This window comes from Silene latifolia, chromosome 1 (assembly GCF_048544455.1).
Source record: "Silene latifolia isolate original U9 population chromosome 1, ASM4854445v1, whole genome shotgun sequence".
Taxonomy (NCBI): Eukaryota; Viridiplantae; Streptophyta; class Magnoliopsida; order Caryophyllales; family Caryophyllaceae; genus Silene; species Silene latifolia.
Genome location: NC_133526.1, coordinates 21,377,678 through 21,404,419, shown reverse-complemented (window position 1 = coordinate 21,404,419; position 26,742 = coordinate 21,377,678). Strand labels below are relative to the sequence as shown.

Sequence of the window (26,742 nt, the reverse complement as noted above, 5' to 3'; positions counted from 1 at the left end):
CCAAAATTATTAAACTTATCTTTTGAAAATTAGTATACTTTTTTAAGGGTAAGCATTTAAAGATAATTGTTAAGATTTAAGGGATGTAACTATAATAAACTCGTGTTTTAATAGAAACACTAATTTTTGTATTTTATTTTAGTCAGGCCCACGGGCCGGCCCGCTCTCTTGAAGTGGGCGGGTACGGACAGTGGAAAATGGCCCGCTTAGCGGGCTCGGGCTATTAAATACGGCCCGCCGGACACTTTTTTAGCAGCTAGGCCCGACCCAAGCCCGCTTTTGATCAGCTCTATAACAAATGTCATGTATTCTCGACAGTGATAGGGCGCCGCCGGGTGATGCCCAAATTGGGTGCCACCCTCTCACATGCATTCTTAATTAAAGGGGTCCCCGCTCACCCCATGTGAGAGGGTGACACCCAAATTGAGTGCTACCGAGTGACGCCCTTTCATTTTCCTTTTGCAAAATTTTGTTCCCATTAGACATTGTTCCCATTAGACATTGTTCAACCATTGAGAACAAGAGTTAGCTTAGGTGGTAATAACTCTCTCACCCAAATCATAAAATCGGGGGTTCGGTTCTCGGTCTATTGTAATTTGTACCCCACGCGTGGAGAAGGCGGGAAAACAGAAAAGAAAGAGGCGGAAACAAAATTCAATAAACCGAAAACCCCTGTCAACCTGAAGACGAACATCAACAAAATCACAGCTGCTTCGATTATTCAATGGGAATCAAGGTTCCAATTTTTCTTCTTCTTACATCTTTAATTTGATTTCAATTTTATCAATATTCTTCTATATTACCGTTTAATTGTTCTTCATTTTCTGATTTATTATCGTCCAAAAATTAGGGTTTAACCAAGTTATTGGCGGATAATGCGCCAAAATGCATGAAAGAGCAGAAATTCGAGAGTTATTTCGGCCGTAAAATCGCTGTCGATGCTAGCATGAGCATTTATCAATTTCTTGTACGTTTTCTCATCATTTTTAATTATTTGTTGCTTTTTAATTAGGTTTAAGTATGGATTGGTACTACAGTGTCGCTAGTTGTAAAATCTCAGTTTAGACCGTCTTAAGCTTAAGACAGCGTTTTTTCATGTTATATGGTTTATTTAATGATAGCTATAGTGACTATGTTGTAAGCCTAAGACGGTAATTGATTAATTTAAGTTTGAAGTATGATTAATTGGTGTAGATTGTAGTGGGGAGAACTGGAACTGAGATGCTTACGAACGAGGCTGGTGAAGTCACTAGGTATTGCACATTGTTCAATTGATCGTCTTTCGTCTTTTTTGTTATGTTATCGTGATTAGTATTGAATACTCTTAGATGACATTGCTGATATGAAACTGACAATTGACATATAATTTGAGCCAAAAACATGTAAATTACTTCGATTAAAATCAATTTTGGCTCTGACATGTTATGTGTGGAGTCTTTTGAGTTATAGTTAATGCATGACTAGCGCCTTGAGTTACTCAAGATTAGTCATTTTGCTTGAAAATAGATTAGACAAAACCAACGATGTTCAAATTTTGCCATGGGAATCAATGCACATGGTAGTGCCTTTGACTAACGGTGTGTTTAAGTTTGAAGATGCACAACCTTAACCTTATCTTGAGCTATGGCAATGGGGTTCAACTTGTTTAGTGCAACAGGAGGAGAGGATCGTTTTTTGAGACTTTTAATTAAATACTTTGATTTAGACTTCGAGTTTATGGCAGTTTACTTTATTGGCTATGGAGTTTATTTTCAGTCTTCATAGTTGTTTTTTTGTTAAAATTTTTGCCACTTTGTTTGTTTCTCTAGTCATTTGCAGGGGATGTTCTCACGAACCATTAGGCTTCTTGAAGCAGGGATAAAACCTGTGTAAGTTTCTTTTCCTTCTTTACTTATTTTCATTTGCTTTCTTACCATTTAGATTATCTCTATCTTTTTCATTTTTTTAGCCGTCTTACTTCGTTTTCCCTGGTACTTGATAGGAGAAGTTTGTTCTTCGATGAATTCTACTCTACTTTTGTAGTCAACTTTCTGACGTGCCAAATGATTAATTAATTAACTCTGTTTTCTCTTCCAATATTAAAATAATATTTGTGCTATACAGCTACGTGTTTGATGGAAAGCCTCCTGATTTGAAGAAACAAGAACTTGCAAAACGGTATTGATGCCCGTCTACTTGTCATTCAAACTCATTAAAACTAGCGATTCAGTTGATTTGACTATGACCATTCATGTAGATACTCCAAACGAGCTGATGCAACTGAGGATTTATCTGCAGCCATAGAGGTGGATTTTACCAATCAATATTGCTGAAAAAGCTGCTTCTGTTATGTTTTGCAGCATGTTACAGGTTCACTGTTTTCTATATGCATTATGCTTATCCTATTATTAACTTTCTTCAATGATAAATGCAGGAAGGAGATAAAGAAGGAATCGAAAAATTCAGTAAACGAACCGTAAAAGTATGTTATCTCTATAGGTTGAGAATTTGATTACAGCTTTTAAACTTCTTCTGGGGGTATGCAACTTTGTGATTTAGTGATCTGTCGCTTAAGGAAATAAACCCTCACCAACTCTATTTTTTCTTTTAAGAAGTCCGCCCTTTTGTTTGAGGGGAACAGATGTAGGCTTAGATGGTAATCATTGGCAATATTTGAGGTTGGTACTTGATTGTGTAATTTGCAGCTAATAGAGCAAAGGGCCTAACAAAAGTTTGGTTGTGACATTGCCCTGAGACCTTTCCTAGCGCAGTGGTCTTACACTGTTACTGGTCACTCTCTAATCTTGCAGGTGACAAAACAGCATAACGAAGACTGTAAGAAACTACTGGGTTTAATGGGAGTGCCTGTGGTTGAGGTGATTTTTCATTATCTTTCGTGAATTTTGTTCCGTCAATTATTTTTTGATAAATATGAGTTTTCTTGTGGTGCAGGCTCCTTCTGAAGCTGAGGCACAATGTGCTGCACTTTGCAAGAATGGAAAAGTATGTACTATAGCCATATCATGGACCATTACCCTTCAGTATTTCACTTTTGGCTGTTATGCGTGAATAAACGTTCTGATAAAAATAGAGTGGAATTGTGTTGCAAAGACACCTGAAGCATAATTGTTTCTTATATATACCATGATTATCCACAATATGTAAAATATAATGTCATGGGAATCACATTATGGATGTCAACGTGTTCTGCTCAGTTAACATCACTTAATTTTTTTTCTTGCAGGTTTATGCAGTGGCTTCCGAAGATATGGATTCTCTGACTTTTGGGGCTTGTAAATTTCTTCGTCATTTGATGGATCCTAGCTCAAAGAAAATTCCAGTTATGGAATTTGATATGGCTAAGGTATGAGAGCATTATTGTAATTGTCTCCACTTTGAACTATTGACTGATTACTTACAGTGATTGTTCTGTTTTAGGTCTTGGAGGAGCTGAACCTCACAATGGATCAATTCATCGACTTGTGCATTCTTTCTGGCTGTGATTACTGTGACAACATTAAAGGTACCAGGAAGTGGTCATGACTTATAACTATAACTCATGATTGATTATTATGATTGAATCCCTTTTTAAATTGATGGACTAAGGTAAATATGTGAACATCTCTCATTTTAGCTTCAAGAAAAGCTTAGTTTTTTCAGAGTAGGGATGGACCCTCAGGTTTTTATTTTCAATTCTGTGTAGTAAAACAAGCGTTATGCATTGCGTGTTTTAGTAGCAAGTTGCTTTCTTGACAAAGGAAATGATGAACTTTTTAATGTGTCCTAAAGTTTCAGAGTGTAAGTTATCATTTGGCAGTGTGTGTGTGTGTGAGTGTGACTAGTGTCTACAGTTGCAAGTATGATTGGTCATCCTTCATTGTAGTGTGTCATTCTTTTGCTGTGGATTTCTTATGGTTTTTTAAATTTGTATTCTATTCCATCGTTTCAATTTGTAAAGTAGAGCCTTGTAAGCCCTTCCTGGATTATTGGATACAAAAGAATTCAGAGATTTGTGTTTTTTGATAGGGATTATCTGCTCTCTCATCATGAGAATGATACCTATGATGGGAATGACTAGTGCAGTAGTGCCTCAGTTTCTTACCAGGTTGTGTGAACTAATGTCTCATGATTCACATTGAAGGTTGTTCATAAACTCAGACCTCATACCTGTGGTTGTGATGAACTGATTTTTATGTTTTTGTCCCTTGGATGACTCTACCTTTTCTTAAACCGCACGAAAAAAAAGTCTGTATCAAGTGTCAGAACAAGTAAGCAATGTTATGAAGGCTTTACTTGAGGGCTGCTCTTAATTTTTACAAGAGCCAAATGTGTTTAATGAAGAAGTATTACGTCTAAAATCTAAAGACACTGCTTAATCTGACACTTTTATATACTTTAAATCCATTTGCAGGAATTGGTGGAATGACTGCATTGAAGCTCATTCGACAACATGGCTCTATAGAAACTATATTAGAGAACTTAAACAAAGAGAGGTACTGACAGTTCTTTACTTGAGAGCTTCCAGTGTGTCCTCTATATTGTTCCCACCTTAAATTGCTAAACAAATAAAAATAAAAATTCAAGCTTCTTTTCGTGGGATGTGATCTTCCTGAGTCTTTTGATGCTTGATGTAAAGGCTTTCCAAGTCAATTTGTCTTCAGGTCTAGTAGTGTGATTTTGTAATTACTCAACTTCTCAATCATTGGAAAGCAACATTTTTCCTTTTGTCTTTTTATCTTTTACCGTTTACTTATAAGTGCTCATGGGAGAAATAAAAGGGAATCCTGCTGGTGCATTGATAATAAAAGGACCAATCTACATATAATGTTATCTCAACATAGAGACAGATTTTTCTTATCCTTTTTACATTTGTATAGATTTTTTTTGAGCCACGAACAATTCTTCACAGCGTTGTTTTTTTCGTGTGATTATGTAGAGAGTTTGATCAGCTTTATGGCGTTGTGTAATCACTTACTTTCTTGGGTCACCAGTATTAGTTTATGTAATCTGGTAACTGGCTGGATATTAATTTTTGTTTGGAGGAGGTTGGAACCATCCATATCTTACCATCCAAACAAAATCCTAATGTCTCTGACCAGGCTCTTGCCTAGGTGGGGAAGGGGTGGGGGCCAGTCAGCCTATTGGTCATATCAGAGAAGCTGTTTCTGTTCGACATTGATGAGAGACACGATAAAAGATACAGTTTTTTCAGTGTGTGCAAGCAAGTTCGTTTACGTTTTTTTTGTCTGTTTGACTTGCGCTGACTAAGATATTTTGTCAGATATCAAATAGCTGATGACTGGCCTTATCAAGAGGCCAGGCGCCTATTTAAAGAGCCTCATGTCTTTCCTGAAAATGAGGAACCTGAGCTGAAGTGGAGCCCTCCTGATGAAGAGGTGTGGGTTATCTTATATATCTTATCTTATACTCCGTATATATATATATAAAACTGGGTTGAAACGCTGTGGATGCGCCACATGTCCTATACAACCTTAATGACAAGCATTTATTACAGCTAATCATTTAATATGAACATAATAAATGCAGCATAAATCTCAGTAATATTAATTATAATTTAATAAATTTTATTATAAAATTACATTAAATAATTACGTTGATTTGATTCTAAATTTATTAAAAAAATATTCTGATAAAAATTCTAAATTCATTATATTTATTAACATATTTTGATATGTAGAGATGATTAAAGTGAGTATCTTACAATGTTTTACATTTACGTAAAAAAACATTTTGAGAAAGTTATAAAACTTGGACCATTAATATATTTTGAAGGGTCATTGTATTTATTAAAAAAAAAAACTTAAAAAAAACTACTAAAATATAAGTTTTTATAGTGTGGGAACAAAAAAATTATATTGCGACAAAATGAATACATATGAGATTTTGAGAGGTTTAAATACTCTGATAACGAGTATGTATGTACATAGTGATCACGAGTGAGTTTGAATAATTAAAACAATAGTAATGATTATTAAGTAATATAATATTATATAGAGTTTTTCTACGTGGTACCCCGTGTTTCTTCACATTCTATGTGGTACCCCTATATTTTTGAAAATATAAGTGGTATCCGTAAATTTAGTAAAATGTTCTAAAAATACCCAATCTACTAAAAATCACGTTTTTAATATGTTAGATTTTGTAAAGAAAATATGTTTACAATTGAGTAGACGATGTTTATGTTAATGACATTACAAATTATTGTCAAAAAATCAATAAAAAATGTATAAATTAAACATTTTAAAGAGGCGGATTAGAGCATTTTGGGTATTTTAAGTTGTTTTTATCATGTTTAGGGGTACCACGGGTATTTTTGAAAAACGAGGGGTATCACGTAGAATTCGAATAAATACAAGGGTATCATGTAGAAAAACCCTATTATATAAACAACATGAAAAAGTAGAATACACATTACATTTTCCTTTAATATCTTTAGTTAAATATGTATACGTCAAGAATAAAACATTAGTTATGACTAACTAGATATTACTTTTATTTAAATATTTTATATTTTATCTTATAAAAATGATATTTGAGAAAGTTCAACCTATTTTATTTACGGTAAACTCTTAAACATCATTATATATAATTGTTAAAAAACAAAATGTGCAAATTTCGTATAGATATGTTTGACACATAGCACATGTAAGACACAACCAAAACATTTGAATAAGTTTAGTTTGGGCCATATATGTTTGATACATAAATATCAAACGTTATACATACAAAATTAAAAATTGCATAAAATTATATTCACATCATTTTAAACAAATATTTTAACTGATTTGGAACATAACGTATCGTGAAATGATATAATTGATACCTTAATGTTGATTGTTGCATTATTCGAATAAGTTTTATTTTAATTAATGTGATTTGATCAGTTACAATTTTTTTTGTAAAACGTTGATCATGCGTAATTAACTATAACTTAGTATTAGTTTTAATTAAAAAAAATTATGGGATATTCTACATGGTACCCCTCAATTTTTCGACTTTCTACATGGTACCCCTACACTTTTTAAAACATACATGGTACCCCTAACTGTTGTCATTATCACTAAGTGTACCCCTATAAACTTTATTTTCCGGTCAATTAAATCCCGTTTTAGGCGTTAAGTAATTACTTGGACGCGTAACCAAGCTTGTCATTTATCATCTCATGACATAAGGACTCCATTAGGCTCAATATCCATCTTTGGATGTGATAATTTTGCAAGGAATCAATAAATTTCCCGTCAAAATTTTTTTAGCCCATATATATCAATAAATATTAAGATCGAGATGGATATTGAGCCTAATAGAGTCCTTATGTCATAGGATAATAAATGACAAGTTTGGTTACGCGTTCAAGTCATTACCTAACGCCTAAAACCGAGTTTAATTGATGGAAAATAAAGTTTAGGAGTACACTTAGTGATAATGACAACAATTGGGGATACCATGTATATTTTAAAAAGTGTAGGGGTACCATGTAGAAAGTTGAAAAATTGAGGGGTATCATGTAGAATATACCTTAAAATTATATGTATTTTATTTTAAAACACTGAACTTAAACCTAAAAAAATAAAATTTGAGAAAAACAATTAATTTATTTTTATTTATAGGTAAAAATATTAAAGGTTATATATGAATTATATTATTTTTCTTCAATTATAATAATAAAATTTTAAAACAGGCCGCACGAAGCGCGAGATACTACCTAGTTTTTATTATATAGTCTAGATTATAAACTTTTGTCTAATAACGTGGTTATTTGAATTTTGTCATTTTGGATTAGGGTCTGGTGAACTTTCTTGTCAAGGAAAATGGCTTCAATATTGATAGAGTGACAAAGGTATCTGGGGTTGTATTATGCAGCTGATTCAGTTATTTTTGTAAAATAAATACAAGTGTTAAATATAAATTATGTGGACGTTTCATTTCTTTCCTTGTCAGGCGATAGAAAAAATTAAAGCAGCAAAAAATAAATCATCACAGGGACGGTACGTAATAATCATTTCACTCCAAGTTTATAATACATGTCAGGTGCTCTCTCATATTCATTTGTATCACCTTTATTTTGTTTGGTTGTAGGATGGAATCGTTCTTCAAGCCCGTTGCTACAGATTCTGTTCCTATTAAAAGAAAGGTATTTTCAAATTGACCTTTCGTTTGTTTGGTGCAAGTTATAATATAGGAACTTCAGGTTCCATGAAAATTGGTCAATTCCTACTATTGTCTACATCGACGTTCTTTGGACTACTGATTTAACAGTTTTGTTTGGATAAGCAAATAGGAAGAAAAAAGAGGGAAGTGATGATGGAAGGGGAAGGAAAGGAAAAGGAGGAATGCAGGATATAGGAGAGGGAATTCTTTTAGATGGAGGCTGGGGGAAGGTGAGATTTTCCGTGGAATATGAATGAAAGGGGGATGAGAGTAGAAAAAGTAGAGGAACATTTTCCCCAAATCTGTCCAACTTTGGAGGGCTTTGATTTTTAGGAGGGTCTTGAGGGAGGGAAAATGGATCCTCTATCCTCCCCTCTTATCAACCCACATGCTGCACAAATAAAGGAATCTCCACTCATTTTCCTTTCATTCATATTCAAATAAAGGAGCAATGTACTTTACATACCGATAACACATCCTCTCAGGAACACCTGAACAAAAAACCATTTATGCCTCTAGCTCTAGTGATCGATGTATAAAGGGAAGTGAGTGCTTGTGAGAATATACAGGTCTGATACTTTGATAAAGGTTGCTAGTTTAGTCTTCTAAGGCTTAATAACTAAATAACTTACACAAGCTAATAAGGTTGCGAAGGTACAAAGAGCACTTTGATGTTTTGCATTTTGCAGATGATGCTTCTCTTTGCTCTCTCTATAGTCTATCCTTATAGTTTAGGAACTATAAAGTATATCCTTTGGGAATTGTCTCTTTAATAGGTTGATTATGTAATATGCTGATCTGATCTGCATTAATATTCTGGGCGAGAGGCTGTTGCTGACCTGGATTCCTGGAAGAAGCATTCGCTTTGGGAACTTCCAGGGAGTAGGTTGCATTTTATTTCGAGAGCACAGTCGGCCAGCTCCTTTCTTCAATGTAAGAAAATGATACTTGGGATTTCCTTTGATTTCCTGGACCATAGTTAGATCTTTGTGGATAGGATGTGGAGAAGTATTCTGGTTCTGAATTTTGTTACGGTCCTGGTTGGATTGCTATACAAAAAACTATTGGGTAATCTAAACGTATGGTGGCACTGAGGTAAGGTATCTTTTGGTGTGATCCAGAATTTCTATGGAATGGATGGCTTTGTGACTTAGTATGAGTTTTGTAAGGTATTTGCTTCTCGAGAGGTTTAATATCCTGAGGCTCTACAACTCTAAAAGAAATGGTGAAGGAAAATGTAACATGCTGAAGAACATGACGGAGTTGGGTTTGAATCACTGATTTGTTGTCAAAGCAGAACACTTTTCAAATATCTCTCTATGTTGGTGACACAATTTCGAAGGACTAGTCATCACACATTTATAGAATAGTCGAGCTCTAGTGGTGCCATTATTATTTCATTTGATGTTGGTTCTTTTTAACGGCTAAAAGACTGAACTGAAGTTAGTTGTGGGTAAGTACTGATCTGTAACAGGCTATTGCTGTGGGAGCTTGCCTTCGATCTCATGGAGCTAAGTGTGCAATTAATGGAGTTTATGTTGGCTTTGAAGGGGATGCTCTAGATGCCCTAGAAATTATAGTTTAGGAAAGGAAATATGGAAACACCAACTAGCAGCTTGAAGCAAGAGTTATGACAATGATAAGAGCCCGTCTTGAAATCGGTACCTTAAAAATTTGACAAAATTTTATTTCTATAATTAGAAACGGTACTTTCTCTCTGTATTCTGGATTTGCAGTTGAATTTTTGCCGTTCTCTTTCATTTGTAAATGATAGTCAATAGCAATCTAATGCTGATAATAACTTAATCCTGATTCCTTTTAGGCTTTAGCTATCACTGTATGTACCATTCATATTTTAGTTTTTTCCGTGTCAGGATGCAAAGGATGCCTTGAAGGAAACAGCTAACAAAAAACAGAAGGCCAGTGGTAGGAAGAAGAAGTGATTTATTGATCTTGGAGCTTAAGGTTTGAGACTGTCTTAGGTAACTTCAATAATTATTGACTAATCCCTCTGTCCATAATGTTATTTGTGATTTATTCGTGTAAATTTTTTTTTTCTACCTTATCTTTTATCTCGAACCTCGTAACTTCGGTATTGATTTATCTTAAAATAATTCAAAATTTCCATATTGTGATTTAATGTTTGAATTACACCTTGCTAATCCACTTTTCTTCAGCCATTTTCCCAAATTTCGACCATGTAGTTGAACTCATCTTCTTCATGTTACAAATTGAAATGATTTTTATATATACACATGTTTATTCAAGTTTTATTAAATAATTGCATGACCTTGTTCAATTTCATAGTAGTGGTTGATTTTCTATATCCTTAGAGTGGTCAAAAATCATATTTTTACGATAATTTTTTTCCCCACCATGGTTGAACTTGAAATTTGTGCTTTTGAGTCGATAACCAAATTTTTATGCTAGTTGTTGGGTCATATTGAACAAGAAAAGCTTAACACTTGTTATTAATGTCGGATTTTTTTTTACCTTATGCGAAAATTCCAATTTAAAAGTTTTGACTTACCTTTCATTTTCATGAGTGAACATTGTTTTAATCGTCTTATAAAGACTACCGTTATCCCTAATAGTGTGGTATATGGTCTTAAAAATGAAGATTTCGTTGCATATTTTGCCTAAAATTTTGAATCAAGTGAGGAATATGAACAATTTTGATTTTAACCCAGATATGGTTTAATAGTATTATGAAGCAATAATATTATTTTGGAATTTGTAATAAAAAGGTGTGAATCAAAATTTTTCCGCCTTAAAGGTTGACAAATTTTCCGAAAATGCAGTGAAAAATATAAATAAGCTTTGATTTTTCGCTCGTGACGTACTTCGTCTATGGAGACACGTACCATCCTATGACGTGTTATTCCGTATTAAAGTTTTCAAAAATTTAAATCAAATGACCTCTATCTTAAAGTTTTAATATAGCATTTCGCATTTGAGTCAAGTTTGAGTAAGAATTGCATTAGAGTTGAGTTTTGAAGTTGTACCGTTTTTCAAAGTTTATCATATTTCAAGTGTGCTATTAGGGCAATTTTAAAGTGTCGGTCATGGATTTCATATTCCCTCCATGTTATTTGATTTCCTATCTTTTCCATATCCATTTCGGCTTGTTTTAATTCTCATCACCCTACCCGTTGAGTTAACCCGAGTCTTCCGGGCATAGAGTTTGGTGTGAATCCCAAAATAGTGATTTCTCACCCTAGCATGAGGCATGTGTTTTTGACAAGATACGTGATTTTGGACATAGTTATCAAGTTTGATAATTTGGGAACACTAGGACGGTAGTTGGCCCATGTAATGCCCTGAGTGTAGGGAATTGATCACGAGAGACAACTTATAAATGATGAGTGAAATACAATCAGAAATTGGATACTTAGCAATTGTGTGGACTCAATAGGTTGTGAATGCAATTCGAGGACATGTGAGGATGACCTTTGAGCATGACTCATATGTTTTGGTTACCATATGATCGAGTTATAAGTTGTAAAATGGTGAGGGAATGGTTGAGGCACTCACAGAGTTGAAAAGAGAATGATAATAGGAATTGCAAAAGTAGTTGGGGGATGTGAAATTTGGCTTAGGGAATGATGTGAGTTGAATAAATGGTGATACAATTTAGGAGTTCGAAATACGAGAGAGAGAGAGAGAGAGAGAGAGAGTACTAGAACGAGAGATGAGTTGGAGATTTGCAAGTGGTAGTCCGTCATTCAGTGAGGAATTTGTTTTAAGTTTCAACTGAACCGTGTGAAGAGGTATAATCGTGGATGAGTTGAGTTCTAGTAATTGGGATCTATGCAATTGTGAATTTGGTGATATCAAGTTTGGTTGTAGCCATGAGAGTAAGAGTGGGGCATGATGTGACCGTTAACCCAAGTACATAGGAATGATATGTGAAAGTGGTTGTGTCGGATTCTAACCCTGAGAGTGGTAGTATAGATTTTGTTTGAAAAATTGCTCCCCAAGCGTTATTGTGAAAGCCCACGGTGTACATCATGGTTTTCGTTGTAGTGCTCAAGTGAGTAGTGATGTTGTTACTATTCCTTAAGAGTGATGAGCAATTAGGTCGTGTCCATGAGATAGGGTAATGTGTTGTGTACCAATGTGACTAGAGTATCGCACTATGGTGCAACTGTGATGATGAAATAGTATGTTTGTGTTGGCAGCATGCCTTGGATGTTTTATCTTAAGTTGTGTAGTAATGGTGGCCATAAGGCCAATTGCTGTGTTTGATTCGGTTACTTAATGGTATATGAGTCACCATCGGGATTTATTAGCATCTATGTGATGAAATAAGAAGTTTGGAACCGAGGTGAGAATGAAAACATTCTGCCCCAGGTGACACTCGACCGAGTGTACCATGCACTCGACCGAGTGGTCGCCTACTCGGCCGAGTGGCCTTCTGCACTCGACCGAGTAGACTGCTTTGACCCTTGCTTTGTGGATATCTGATCAAATATTCAGCATGTACCCTTATTTTGCGGTTTATATTAGTTGACTTGGGTTGAATGACCATGATTGACCTTACATGGGTGATATGTGTGAATTGTTTACGTTTGACCATATGGTGTAGAATTTTGCAAGTAATGGAAATCGTTGACTCGACACGAGTAGATTGATGATAGAAATGATATGATAACCTTGTTTGATGCATGTTTATCGACGTAATTCTATTTGGTTGTGTAAAGTAAGAGGAAATATACAAGTTGTGTGTTGCGTAGTGATTGTTTGCATGATTGTGATAGTGATTGTGATCTTACGTATGAGCGGAAGTGTTGGTAATCCATGGGAATGATGTTGAAAATACATGTGTGATTATGTGGTGGATTTGACGCGGTATATGCGTGGCATGGTATCCGAAAAATGGGAATGTTGAGCATAGTTGAGTCACCTGACGAGTGACGTTGCATTACTTGGTTGTTCCATAGAGTCGCATGTTCGTGATTGATTTGCATACAGGTGCATGTATGAGATTAGATGTGATTTATATGTGTATAGTAATGATCGAGGTATACTTCGAGACTTATGCGTAGACTTGGAATAAATTGAGTTCGGTGTTGTTTTGGGATTAGGGTTTCGAACCGTGAGCAGGACCTTGTACCTTGACGTTTGGGAGGCTCGTAGAGTAGGTTTATATCAATGACATTAGGATCATATTTGATTTATTACGGATTTGAAATAAGTAGGAAAGAATGTTGAACCTGGAACATAGTCATTTGCGGAGTTTAGTAATGAGTGTATGAGGTCGTATTCTGAGGTTGAAAGTCGAACTTCGGGACGAAGTTCTCTTTTAGGAGGGGGGGGGGGGGGGGTAGATGTAATAATTCGGAAATTTAGGAAAGAGAAAGTACAGAATGTGAGAAAGTAGTGAGAATTGAGTGAAGAACTTTGGGTGAGTGTGATGTTCAGAAAGAGCATATACGGTTGACAAACATGTGAGGTGCGAGAGAATGCATGAGATTCAAGGAAATGAGGGAGTGAGGTGAACTTCGGGGACATAGTTCTTTTTAAGGGGGAAGATTGTAATACTTCGTATATTATAATAATAATAATAATAATAATAGTAATTTACAGAAAATTGGACATTATTTAATTTATAAAATGGATTTTCGAAATGGGTTTTTTTCTTTGTGTTGGAAAATTGAAATTTGAAAATCGGAAAACGTGATTGATTTGGGAAACACACACAAAGTACACATACAAACATACATTATAACAGTGTGTTGAATGTATTTAAGAGGTTTTGGCTTAAAAGGGTGGGTTGCCATACCAAACAATCAAACCCTAGTATGTGGAGAGATCCGTGCCAAACATGAGTAAGGTTGGTTCCTAGTCCATTCGGACGAGTAGTGAAAGCTCTCGATACAAACATGAATATGTACCGCAATATGGTTGACGTCAATCGCTATCCATCTTTAGGCCCAGATAGGAATTTGGACCGCCCGGAAAGGACGATTGGTCGAATGGGTTGGTTTAGGGCCTAGGAAGACCAAATGAAACGACCTAAGAAGGTCGAGTAATGAAAATCGACAATTGTCTCGTATAAACTATTCCCTAACCTTGTTCAAGTTTCACCCTGGATAACACGTAAGTGTATCATCCCCAGCGGAGTTTGGACATGGGCCACCTGCGCGGCGCGTACCCGCGCGCTGTCTCTGGTTTTGAGGCGGCGCCACTTCTCTCATGGAACCTTGGTTTGCCAAAGTACGTCATGGGTCGTTACCGATTCGTGATGCATTGAAACCGGTGAAAGGTTGAATAAGCCTCCATTTGTGGAGTCGCCACCAATTTATTGTGGAAAAATTGGAAACCGTTCGAATGCCTCATGCCATGTCAAGACACAAAGTAATGACATGAACGCTAAGAACTCGTTACCCTTAGCATTCTATGTCTACAATGACTCTCGAGATGCCAATGGACACGGATGTCCATAGATAAATGAGTAAGAGGTGAGGGTACGTATTAAGAAGCTCTTTAATTCGAACACCTAATCCCGCCCGCCTCGATAGCGGCCTCTACTAATGATTAGGAAAATTGTTCATATTTGATATGTCGTCGATGTCATTCATGCAAAGTAATACTCCGTATTTAATAATAATAATAATAATAATAATAATAATAATAATAATAATAATAATAATAATAATAATAATAATAATAATAATAATAATAATAATAATAATAATAATAATAATAATAATAATAATAATAATAATAATAATAATAATAATAATAATAATAATAATAATAATAATAATAATAATAATAATAATAATAATAATAATAATAATAATAATAATAATAATAATAATAATAATAATAATAATAATAATAATAATAATAATAATAATAATAATAATAATAATAATAATAATAATAATAATAATAATAATAATAATAATAATAATAATAATAATAATAATAATAATAATAATAATAATAATAATAATAATAATAATAATAATAATAATAATAATAATAATAATAATAATAATAATAATAATAATAATAATATTTTAATTCACGAGTTATGTTGAGACGGAATAATAATGATCATAATAATAATAATATATTATACATGTATTATACCCCACCACATACACATATACCCCCTTATCCTCTCATCCATCCAACCTTATCATTTCATTCATCATTTCCACCGCACAAAATTGAGGGAAATCTTAGAGAGAAAGAAGAGAGAAAAAGTGAAGAAAAAGAGCTCGCCCTTTTGTCCCCATGCCTTGAGATCGTAAGGTAAACTGTCTTATACTAGCCTTTATATTATTTTATTCATACCGTTGACCCACCTTGACCCCGACTCATCTTTGACCCGTGTCATTGACCACCGTTGACCGTGCATATGGGGGTTTGATCGAGTTTAAAAAGGGTTTTTAGGGTTTGTTGTCATGGTTTAGGGCTCCGGGTTTGAAGGGGTTGCGGTCTGGTTTGGGGTTGGGTAAGGGCAGATCTAGGTCGAGGGTGGTGAGAGGAGTCAAGTGGTGGTTGTGGGTGGCCGTGAGGGTGGCTGGTGGCGGTTTCAGAGGAAGGAGGGGTGTCGGGTTTGTGTTATTGTTGTTGTTGTCGCGGTTGTTGTGGTTGTTGCTATTGTTGCTGGTGGCGGTTGTTGGCACGGTGGTGGTGCTTGGACCCACCGTGGCCAGGCCGGTGCCGTGGTGGTGGTAGCATCGGTGGTGGAGGGTTGTGTGGGCGTGTGTAGATACCTCATTTCTGCACCTCTCGCAAACCTCCCGGTGATGATTGGGCCGCATGTTTGGTACACGGAACGATTTATGACAGTTCGTAAGTTTATCGTCAAGTGATAGCTCAAATACTTGTGTCTATTCCTTGGTCGTCATCTACGCGCCATTACGGTCGTTTTGACAGTAATTAGAGTTTATTTGGAGTCCGGGTAAAAAACCGTCTTCATTTTCTAATAAACCGTTTAAAATGCCGAGTCGGAATGTTCTGGAATATTCTGGATATTTCTATTCCATAATTTTAATCTTTTCATCTTTTGGCAAAATATATCCCGAAATCATATTTTGAACAATAAGGAAGTTGAGATCTACCGCAATTCCATAACAGAAACGCGGAAAATCTTTCTTCCGCAGGAGGAAACTTCTGGGAAAAAGATGCAGCACCTATTGCGCCTCTTCCAAAAGCCGCAGTGGTTGATGCGCCTCTTCCCCAGCTCTTTTCTGCATATTTTATGATCTTTTCGAGATTTGTTTCCAAAGTTTTACCGTAACCCTAATTCCTCCGTGTGATTAGTATAAATAGGGACCTTCGTTCCTCATATTTCTCACGCGAGTGTCTGCCCTTCTCTTCTCCCAAGACCGCGCTCTTTTCTTATTGACGTCTATGTGCTTGAACTTTCGACCACGTAAGCTCGGATCCTTCTGAGTACCACTCTCGTTTTGCATGACCGACTAATTTGACCAACTCCATTCAATTAATCAAATCAATTTAATTTAATTCCTCTTACGAGGGCACTTTCATCATACATTTGAGTCGAGCAATCACTAATCGTTAACTTAGTTAATCTCGTTTCGTCAAACATAAGTCTGAGGGTGTAAATCCCATATTTTATTATTGTACTTTTTATTGTATAAATTATTGTAAGGTTTACGTCGAAAACATGTTTAAAACCGATTTATAAAACGTTTTATCAAACCTATTTTCACGGGTTAACAGAGGACAGACGTCGAGAAGAAACGCAGCAACTGCTGTGCCCCTTCGAAGAGTCGCAGCATCTGCTGCGCCTCTTCCTGAGGCTGCCGCAGTTTCTGCCTTTCTTCTTCTTCCTTTGTTCTTTGTTGATTCGTTTCTTCTATTCGTCTTTTCTTATTTTCTTCATATTTTCACTCGCATAATTATAATACATAATTCATAATTATTTACCGCCCTTTAAATTCCGACTTAAATCCCAAGTAATCAGTATTTGCGGGTTTTCGTCAATAAAATCAAACCCGGATTTTAGAGATTCGATTCGTTCATATCAAGTCTCTGAAATTCGCCTTTTGTATATTTCATCTGTTTATCATCATCTAACCTAGTTAATTGCATAAATAAACCTAATTAATCTGTATTAATTAAACCTAATTAATTTGTAATTAATTCATAATTCACTTTAGTTCACTGTAATTAATTCTCATTCGTTTGAACTTGTTTCTTTATTGCTTTTATGACCAATTCACATGTAAATAATCCGTTAAATCACTTTTACTTGAGTCAAATATTAATAATCAATCATTAAATTTACCAACGAATATTAACAATATGCAGTTCTGGCTTCACAGCCAGAACTCACCTCAGGAACAGACGCAGTGACCACTGCGCCTCTTCCAAGGGACGCAGCATTGCTACGCCTGTTCCAGGGTGATTTTTGTCTCTGAACTTCCGTTCTTGCTTTGACCTAGTTTATTAGTTTTACGTATTAACCGACTATTAATCGTAGTATCACCACTAATTTGTCCGTTTTCTAACCTTAATTATTCTCCTTTTCTTTTCTTAAATTATCCGTTTTGAATGTATTTTTGACGTAAATCATTAAACCATTGTAATTATTGTAATTTTAATTATCGTTTATTTTATTTATTGTACTCATTATTATCTTTTGTTTGCTTTCGCATGTCATCAACCTTAAATATCTACTTCGACCTAATTTATGCTGAATTACATTTTCAGCGACTTAGTTAATTCTCACATGCTAGGTTTAAAACATTGGATGTTGCATTCCATACATATAATCGGCAACATATCGAGTAGAGATAATTTCCCTAATCATTAGTAGAGGCCGCTATCGAGGCGGGCGAGATTAGGTGTTCGATCAAAAGAGCTTCCTAATACGTACCCTCACGCCTTATTTCAGATGTCTATGAACATCCGTGTTTATTAGCATCCACGAGAGTCATTTTAGACATAGAATGCTAAGGGTAACGAGTTCTTAGTGTCTATGTCATTACTTTGTGTCTTGACATGACGTGAAGTATTCGAACGGTTTCCAAATTTCCACAATAAATTGGTGGCGACTCCACAAATACAAATGCTTGTTTTTCCAAGCGCCCCCGTGGGGCCCCCGTGTCCTTAGTTTGGCGACTCCGCTGGTGAGTAATACACTTACGTGTTGCCAAGGGTGAAACTTGAATAATGTTAGGGAATAGTTTATATGAGACGGTTGTCGGTTTTCATTACTCGATCTTCTTAGATCGTTTTATCCGGCCTTCTTAGGCCCAACCCAACCCATTCGACCAATCGTTCCGTCTGGACGGTCCAAATTCTTATCTGGGCCTAAGGATGGATAGCGATTGACGTCAACCATACCATGATGCTTACTCATGTTTGTATTAGGGGCTTTCATTACTCGAGGGAATGGACTAGGAACCGGCCTTACTCATGTTTGGCTCGGGCCTCTCCACAGACCTGAGTTTGATTGCTCGGCATGGTAATGTAATATTCAGGATATTCAGAGACCCTGTTGACCGACCCCGTTGACCAAAACGGATAGTAGGGATGAATGGGTGAGGGATCAGGCTTATAACATGAACTTTATAGGATTGTTTACTCGACCTAGCAGAGGCTACTCGGCCGAGTATCACCTATATTCGACCGAGTAGAGCCTACTCGGCCGAGTACTCCAGTACTCAACCGAGTATGGCTGCTGTCGACGAGTTAATATAAAACGCAAGTTCGCGAGATTCATTTCATTTCCCATTCCCTCGACAGTTCCTATTTCTCTAACCCTAGCCTACCTCCCTCTTTTATCACCCCATTTTTCTACACACTCTCATGAATAAAGCCTAAACCTTCACCATGGGAAGGACGGAATTCGCTTAGGAAGGATGGCGTGCGTGGTTGTCGTCTATGTCACCGTCGATGCGTTTTGTTAGGTAAGTCTCTGCCTTGTGTTCTTTTGGGTAGTTCATTGAGGATAGTTGTGTAATAGGAAATAGTTATCGTTGTAGGATGCGTACTGGAGTCCTGCTTGGCTGTATATAGATGTCTCTCATTGTTGTGACGAGGTAGGTTTTCCTACTCAGTACCGTTAATTGATTGTGATTGTTATTGTTCCATATCTATTGTTATCTGCTGATCATCGGTGTTTGGGCGTTGTTGTGACGATGTTGGTGTGGAGGTGTTGTGACAGCTGTGGTGTTGTGTGTGTTGTGATTGTGGTGGAGTCACTTGCGGGAGTGGCTTCACACCCTAGTTCGCCCTCCGTGGAACCCGCCACGGGAGGGGATGTGCACATTAAGGGACAGGGATTGTTAGTCGCTCGTTGATGAGCTAGACTAGGTGGGATGGGCTGCGGTCACCCACTGGCGGCGAGGATTACCTGTTGCGATGGTTAATCTGGCAGGGCTACATATTTCGGTGTGTAGTCGGTTACTGTGCGAGATCAGGAGACTGGGTTAGAGGATGATCAGCTGGTTACATTGCTTACCTGTTTTACATTTGATTAGTCGGTACTGACCCCGTGTTGTTTTGTGGTATCTGCGATGATCCATTCGGGGATGGTGAGCAGTTGGCTTAGCAGGTACTGTTGATTGTGGCTGCTAGGATTGGAGGGATCGAGTCATCACGCTACCAGTCTAGAAGAGCTGTGTCATGAGTTGTTGTAGTCTTTATCTTTGGTATAAGGAGTTTGTATTGAGTCGTATTGTATAAGGTACATTAATATTTTATAATTGTTCTTTTATTGTCTGATTTGATCTACTTCCTCGGGAAACCGAGATGGTGACACTGTCGTACACTGGAATGGTCTTTGGTAAGGCGTTCTGGTGTGCGGGGGTGTTACAAAGTGGTACTAGAGCCGACGATTTTGGAACCTGAACCAATGAATCTAATGAATGTAGGGTGTCCATTAAAATGAACCTGGTGTATGTGCGTTGGGAGCCCCAACCGATGCTAGATTTTGGGTGAGTAGGCGCCCTCATTTCAAAATCATGGCCCCATCGAACTTAAGCCAGACACGGGAAAAAGGGTAGCTAGTAAGAGTCGTTGATTGCTTAGTGATGGTTGTTGTGTGCATCTATGTTTATGATAATGTGTGTCAAGGTGTGTGTGGAAAAGTTTAGAGTGAGTGATAGAATTGTTGCGATGTGCGACCAGAGGTAAGTCAATCAATTTGTTTGACGATGATTGCGTTGTGTGTTGATTGCTGTCTTGTAAATGTGGTTAAGGTATATACCTTGTGAGTAGCAGAATCTGTGATGATGTGGTATAGGAGCTAAACCTTGCAGGTACAGTAATTAATTGCTAAGTATGCTAAAAGGTGTAATGTAATCGTTTCATAGCAAAGTGAGGAATGAAGGTAGAAATGATGATCGAATTGATAATGGATGTACAAAATTCGTGTTGATGTGTGTTTATGTGGTAGGATAAGCTCTAACAGTGACGAGCCGATTGCACGAAACTCCGAACTATGCTATTTGTTTTGCAGGAACAAAGAAAAGTTCAATTCCGTCTTCATTTTTTTTTAAAAACTCGACCGAGTAGAAATTTGTACTCGACCGAGTAGACGATACTCGGCCGAGTATGAAGGTGCTCGACCGAGTGTCTATTTTGTGACAATTAAAATCGCTACTGTTCTTGAAAACTCGACCGAGCAAAGGGAATACTCGACCGAGTATTTGACACTCGGCCGAGTACGCCTAATACTCGACCGAGTATTGCTGTAGCGGGACTTACACGGGTTATTCAAAAACTCTATTTTCGTCCCATTCTTTCTTATTTCCGCCTCCCATCTTCACATCTCCTTCTCTCTAAAACTCCATATTCCTCCTTCCTCAAGCTTTTTGGGTAAATTCTTGGTATTCAACTTGTTCTTACTCGCCCCAAATCAGTTTAAGGTAAAGTTTTAACCCAATATCTTCCTTTGTTTTCAAGGTTATGGTATGATTTTATTATTTTCTCGAAATTTCTTTAGGGGTAACTGAAATTGAGTCTTATTCATGTTATACTTTGGATCTAATTGTATATAAACCTCGATTATACCGTTATTTGAACAATTTCTTGATTTAAGTTGGATTTTGAGTTCTAGGGTTTGCTAAAATCGACATACCTTGTCCTTTGCTTGATTATCATACTGTCTTAAGCCTCTTGATGTTGGAAAAAAGGTGTTTTTGAGTAAAGAAGTGGTGTTTGAGTAAAATACTTAGTGATTTGTTGAGAAATTGTCTTAAAAGTTCGTCTCAAAATTTTCATACAAGTAAAAACAGTCCATCTTTTGAAAGGTTTTGGTGTGCTTAGAATCTTTGTTAAAGACTTGTCTTTTGCAGCATGGTGAAAACCAGAGGTCTACCCAACAAGAGGACCAGTCCTAACGTCCAACTTGAGACGGGTCAGTCAAGCGGTGAACCCGTGATTCCACCGGTGGAGGCATATCCATCGGTAGTTTTCTCTAATTTCAAGCAGCGCAAGACCTTTGTAGCCTTGACGAAACGTCCTTTCCGACCTACTCGGTGTGTGAACCTCGAGATTTTAGAGACCTTGGGGATTAGGGGAGATATAATTCATATGTTTGAGATTTTGGGAATGGAGGGGTTATATCATTTGAGGAAAAAGTCCTACCCCCATATGACCTTAGAATTCCTGAGCTCGTATGAGTATGATAAGAAGGAGAAGACCGTCTCCTTCCGCCTCTTGAATGAGCATCGTGAGCTGACTTTGGATGAGTTTGCGGGCCATCTGGGTTTGGAGGAGGAGGGGACGGGATACCTGAGTGATGTTGCTAAGAACAGTGGTGCTCCTCTTTACCTTCCTTTCTTGACTGGCCGACCTGCCCCTAGTGCCAGTGCTATGCTGATTAATGATGTGCAGCATGTTTCCCTTCGTATGTTCCTGAGGATGATGACTTGTTTGTTGCATTCGAGGGATGATGTGAGTAAGCTTAATTCTCATGAAGTCATGTTACTTGTGTCTTACCTTAACTTGCACCGTAGGAAGCCGATTTATTATAGTGCTCCAGGGATAGTGTGCTCTAGTCTGGAGCGTATGGCACAGTCTGTGACCCGACACATTGCTTGCGGGGCCATAGTGACCCGCCTAGCTCAGCAACTGGCTGATTTTGAGGCCCCACCTCCTGAGAGGGATGAGTATGTGGAGATTGTTCCTACCATGGACGCCCAGTATTTGCGTCAGAATAGGTGGTTGAGGAAGTTGGATGACGGGTCCTATGCTTGGAGGGTGAAGGGATCTATGTGGATGGTACTTTCTGACCCTGCCCATCTCCCTGTTGTTGACCATTTGGCTGAGTGGGAACCCTGTGCTATACCTAGGCCTGAGCCCCAGACCTATCTGATTGATCATACCATTCTTTTGGACCTACCTAAGCCGGTCACCGTACCTGAGGGACAGCAGCAGACACCTCCCCCACCTCGAGAGCGCCGTAGGGTTAGGCAGTGTAGGGCAGACCCGGTTGTACCTGAGCCCTCTTACTCCGCCCCTGACTTCTACCCTTATCAGTACTCGCCCTACCCCACAGTGCATGACCCCAGGATGCAGCCGAGTGACCTGGCTGAGCGGATCTCCACTACTTTGGTGCTCCGCAACATGCATGAGATGACCCATAACCAGGGCATAGAGACACAGCTAGCACGGCTGTCGGTGGAGAGGACCAAGGGAGTGGACACGGGAGTCTTCCACGGCCTACGGAGTTGATCCCAGTTCCGGAGGCCACCGGAGGAGACAGAGTTTGGCTGCCTCGCGGGACCATGAGGAGCCAACTATGGCAGCCAGCTAGGAGGGGATTACTCAGCAGCAGCAGGCTTGCTGCTTTCCAGGAGCGGGGAGTTCAGGTGCAGGTACTTCTGGTGCAGGTGGTGACGATGACATGGAGGAGGGTCCTGGCTTTTGACCCTTTTGTTATATTTCTTGGATTATTCTGTTGTGTGGGACTAGTTTCTTTTGCGTTGGATGTTATTTTCGGGATTTATTATTTAATGTTGGATGACTGTACTCGGCCATAAGGCCGTTATTTACTTTAGCTTATCATGTGGAGACGTGTTGGATTTCGTTATGTTTGGTACTATTGTAGGGAGTTTGGTTGCAGGATGAGTCGTGAATGCATCGTGTGAACTGCATCAATATACTCTCTGCCTGTCGTAGCTCGACCGAGTATAGACACTACTCGACCGAGTAGAGCTTACTCGGCTGAGTATCCAAACATACTCGACCGAGTAGAGCTTACTCGACCGAGTAAACACTCATACTCGGCCGAGTGTTACTGTTTCAGGGACGTTAGGTGTTTGATAATTATGTCTTGTAAGGTTTATGTGAACATCGGTATGATTGGGGGTGCTTCATAGTGCCGTTTAGTGTAATCAATTGCCCAAAAGATGGGCTATGATCACGTCACAGGTATGCAATTGCTTAGATCACATATTAATTTGTGAATGTTTAAGTTATATGGCAGTGGTTGACATCAAGGAACTTAAATTGTTCAAGGTGGTACATGAGTCTTTAAATAATATGGGAATGTAACACAATACCCGAACGATCGATGTTTGTCACCGAGTCTTATACGTGTATATGTTTGGTTACAATTATAGCAAGTCCAACTGGATGAGTGAAACTGGCGGTCGGTATATGACTAAAATGACAAATTAAAGAATAATGCTGCTAGCAATCGATAACACCATCTTTCGATATATATATAGAATACTTGATTGCCATATTATTCTGTTGCTATGGGTCACAAATGAGTAATGTCGTAGGTTAAGTTTTATAGCATGAGTCTAAGTCATTTCAGTCGGTGAGTAATGTTGTGGTTCGGATGTATGTGTTAATTGTGGGTGTGGGAAGTGATTAGTGGTGAACTTCGGGGACGAAGTTCCTTTAAGAGGGGAAGAGTAATGTCGCGGAAACAAATGTTTAATTATGCTTAATTATGCCTATAATACTTGAAGTCACATGTATGTACGTATGTTAGTATTCATGTATGTATTTATGTTAGTATTCAGAATTACACTCATGTTACAGGTTATTGTAGTTACACTTACGTTTCCTTGAAACTGTATCTATGTTATAGTCAAGTGATATGAATGTGCGTCGAACCACTCTGTATGGGTGCGCGGGCGTGTACTTTTGTGACGTGTAATGTTGTGGTCGGGTATTGCTTTGTAGTTGTGTATTGTTGCTAGTCGTTGTGTTGCTTTATAGTTGTGTATTGTTGCTAGTCGTTGTGTTACTTTGTAGTCGTGTATTGTTGTTAGTCGTTGTGTTGCTCTTAACAAGAGGGTACTTATGAATTCATTATTTCCCGTAACTTTTGTGTGTGATAGTTGATGGCCGGTATTATTTGGAAGAATAGCTGTGATGGATGATTGTTGTTTGAATAATGTGGTGTGGCGGTAGTGTCAGGATGGTTTGAGTTCGTACGCCTTTAGGTAGGTGGATGGTGTCACAGTGCGTGACCCTGAGGTGAGCGGAGTGTGGGCTGAACTTCGGGGACGAAGTTCTTTTAAGGGGGGAAGACTGTAATACTCAGGATATTCAGAGACCCTGTTGACCGATGTTGACCAAAACGGACAGTAGGGATGAATGGGTGAGGGATCAGGCTTATAACATGAACTTTATAGGATTGTTTACTCGACCTAGCAGAGGCTACTCGGCCGAGTATCACCTATACTCGACCGAGTAGAGCCTACTCGGCCGAGTACTCCAGTACTCGACCGAGTATGGCTGCTGTCGACGAGTTAATATAAAACGCAAGTTCGCGAGATTCATTTCATTTTCCATTCCCTCGACAGTTCCTCTTTCTCCAACCCTAGCCTACCTCCCTCTTTTATCACCCCATTTCTACACACTCTCATGAATATAGCCTAAATCTTCACCATGGGAAGGACGGAATTCTCTTAGGAAGGATGGCGTGCGTGGTTGTCGTCTATGTCACCGTCGATGCATTTTGTTAGGTAAGTCTCTGCCTTGTGTTCTTCTGGGTAGTTCATTGAGGATAGTTGTGTAATAAAAAACGGTTATCGTTGTAGGATGCGTACTGGAGTCCTGCTTGGCTGTATATAGATGTCTCTCATGGTTGTGACGAGGTAGGTTTTCCTACTCAGTACCGTTAATTGATTGTGATTGTTATTGTTCCATATCTATTGTTATCTGCTGATCATCGGTGTTTGGGCGTTGTTGTGACGATGTTGGTGTGGAGGTGTTGTGACAGCTGTGGTGCTGTGTGTGTTGTGATTGTGGTGGAGTCACTTGCGGGAGTGGCTTCACACCCTAGTTCGCCCTCCGTGGAACCCGCCACGGGAGGGGATGTGCACATTAAAGGACAGGGATTGTTAGTCGCTCGTTGATGAGCTGGACTAGGTGGGATGGGCTGCGGTCATCCACTGGCGGCGAGGATTACCTGTTGCGATGGGTAATCTGGTAGGGCTACACACTTCGGTGTGTAGTCGGTTACTGTGCGAGATCGGGAGACTGGGTTAGAGGATGATCAACAGGTTACATTGCTTACCTGTTTTACATTTGATTAGTCGGTACTGACCCCGTGTTGTTTTGTGGTATCTGCGGTGATCCATTCGGGGATGTTGAGCAGTTGGCTTAGCAGGTACTGTTGATTGTGGCTGCTAGGATTGGAGGGATCGAGTCATCACGCTACCAGTCTAGAAGAGTTGTGTCATGAGTTGTTGTAGTCTTTATCTTTGGTATAAGGAGTTTGTATTGAGTCGTATTGTATAAGGTACATTAATATTTTATAATTGTTCTTTTATTGTCTGATTTGATCTACTTCCTCGGGAAACCGAGTTGGTGACACCGTCATACACTGGAATGGTTCTTGGTAAGGCGTTCTGGTGTGCGGAGGTGTTACAGGCAACCCACCCTTTTAAGCCAAAACCCTTTAAATGCACTCAGCATACCATTATAATGCCTGTTCGAATGCTTGTATCATATGTGATCATCATTTTCTAAACCAAACCATGACGAATTTTGTAAAATCAAAAATTTTTTTTCAAAATGTAAATATTTTCGAAAATAGCCCAAATTAGCGCAAAATGAGTCGAAACCCTGTCCAAATATCGAGTCAAATTTCGGGCCTCAAAACCCATTTCAAAACCTCACTTCGAGTCAACCCTCCTACAACTACACTACAGTTGACTAAGACAAACATTTCAAAACTTGTCTTTTTTTTTTAAATCTCACTTGACACAAGTGGCGCACTCCCACTCCACAATTTGAGTCTTTTCTTTGAGTAAGTGTGCTAGAGTGGTCGATCGTGTTTTGATTCGTCGTCGATCTCTTATCCAGTTTCCAAGATGCCTGAAACTAGTACCACAAGCGCCAACAGTCAACCCCAAAATGGTAATGATCAAATCCTAGCTGCGCTCGCTCGTCTCCAAACAAGCAAAGACCAAGTTTATGATCGGCTCAATACAATCGAGGGCCGAATTTTTGCTGTATAAACTAGGCTACGTTCTGCAGAAGATGAAGTTCCTTGTGAATTTGTGATTGAAAACCTTCCACCCTATGTTGGACAACCAGAAATCAACCCTCTTGTAGGTCTTACTGAAGCTGAGAAGCGACTCCAATAGTTGGAGGAGCAACTAATGTACCTGAAATGAGATGATA

General features: G+C 38.2%; 1 protein-coding gene across 7 annotated transcripts; it reads left to right on the top strand.

Moving 5' to 3' along the window:
- The first annotated feature begins 562 nt into the window (after positions 1–562).
- Positions 563–25,890, top strand: LOC141601094 (flap endonuclease 1-like). Of its 7 annotated transcripts, none has more exons than XR_012524342.1 (19): positions 563–736; positions 851–967; positions 1,195–1,253; positions 1,809–1,868; positions 2,104–2,157; positions 2,237–2,285; positions 2,414–2,461; positions 2,790–2,855; positions 2,932–2,982; positions 3,224–3,343; positions 3,418–3,502; positions 4,391–4,472; positions 5,261–5,375; positions 7,781–7,837; positions 7,939–7,985; positions 8,077–8,131; positions 10,023–10,113; positions 19,128–19,184; positions 25,712–25,890. XR_012524342.1 is itself a non-coding variant. In XM_074421375.1 (18 exons), the coding sequence occupies exons 1-17, from the start codon at positions 725–727 to the stop codon at positions 10,089–10,091; spliced, it is 1,146 nt and encodes a 381-aa protein (XP_074277476.1). In that variant the 5' UTR covers positions 563–724; the 3' UTR covers positions 10,092–10,113; positions 25,712–25,890. The 7 variants fall into 7 exon arrangements, 4 of the variants coding, with proteins under 4 accessions (XP_074277476.1, XP_074277467.1, XP_074277470.1 ...); XR_012524343.1 differs by lacking the exon at positions 25,712–25,890 and adding an exon at positions 19,688–19,867; XR_012524341.1 differs by lacking the exon at positions 25,712–25,890 and adding an exon at positions 19,688–19,867 and having other exon boundaries at positions 10,023–10,130.
- Positions 25,891–26,742: the final 852 nt, after the last annotated feature.

Bases quoted from the DNA above. Each gene is read 5' to 3' on its own strand.
- LOC141601094 (XM_074421375.1), top strand. The intron at 2,286-2,413 runs GTGGATTTTACC...TGATAAATGCAG, and splicing joins ATTTATCTGCAGCCATAGAG to GAAGGAGATAAAGAAGGAAT. The intron at 2,983-3,223 runs GTATGTACTATA...TTTTTCTTGCAG, and splicing joins CACTTTGCAAGAATGGAAAA to GTTTATGCAGTGGCTTCCGA.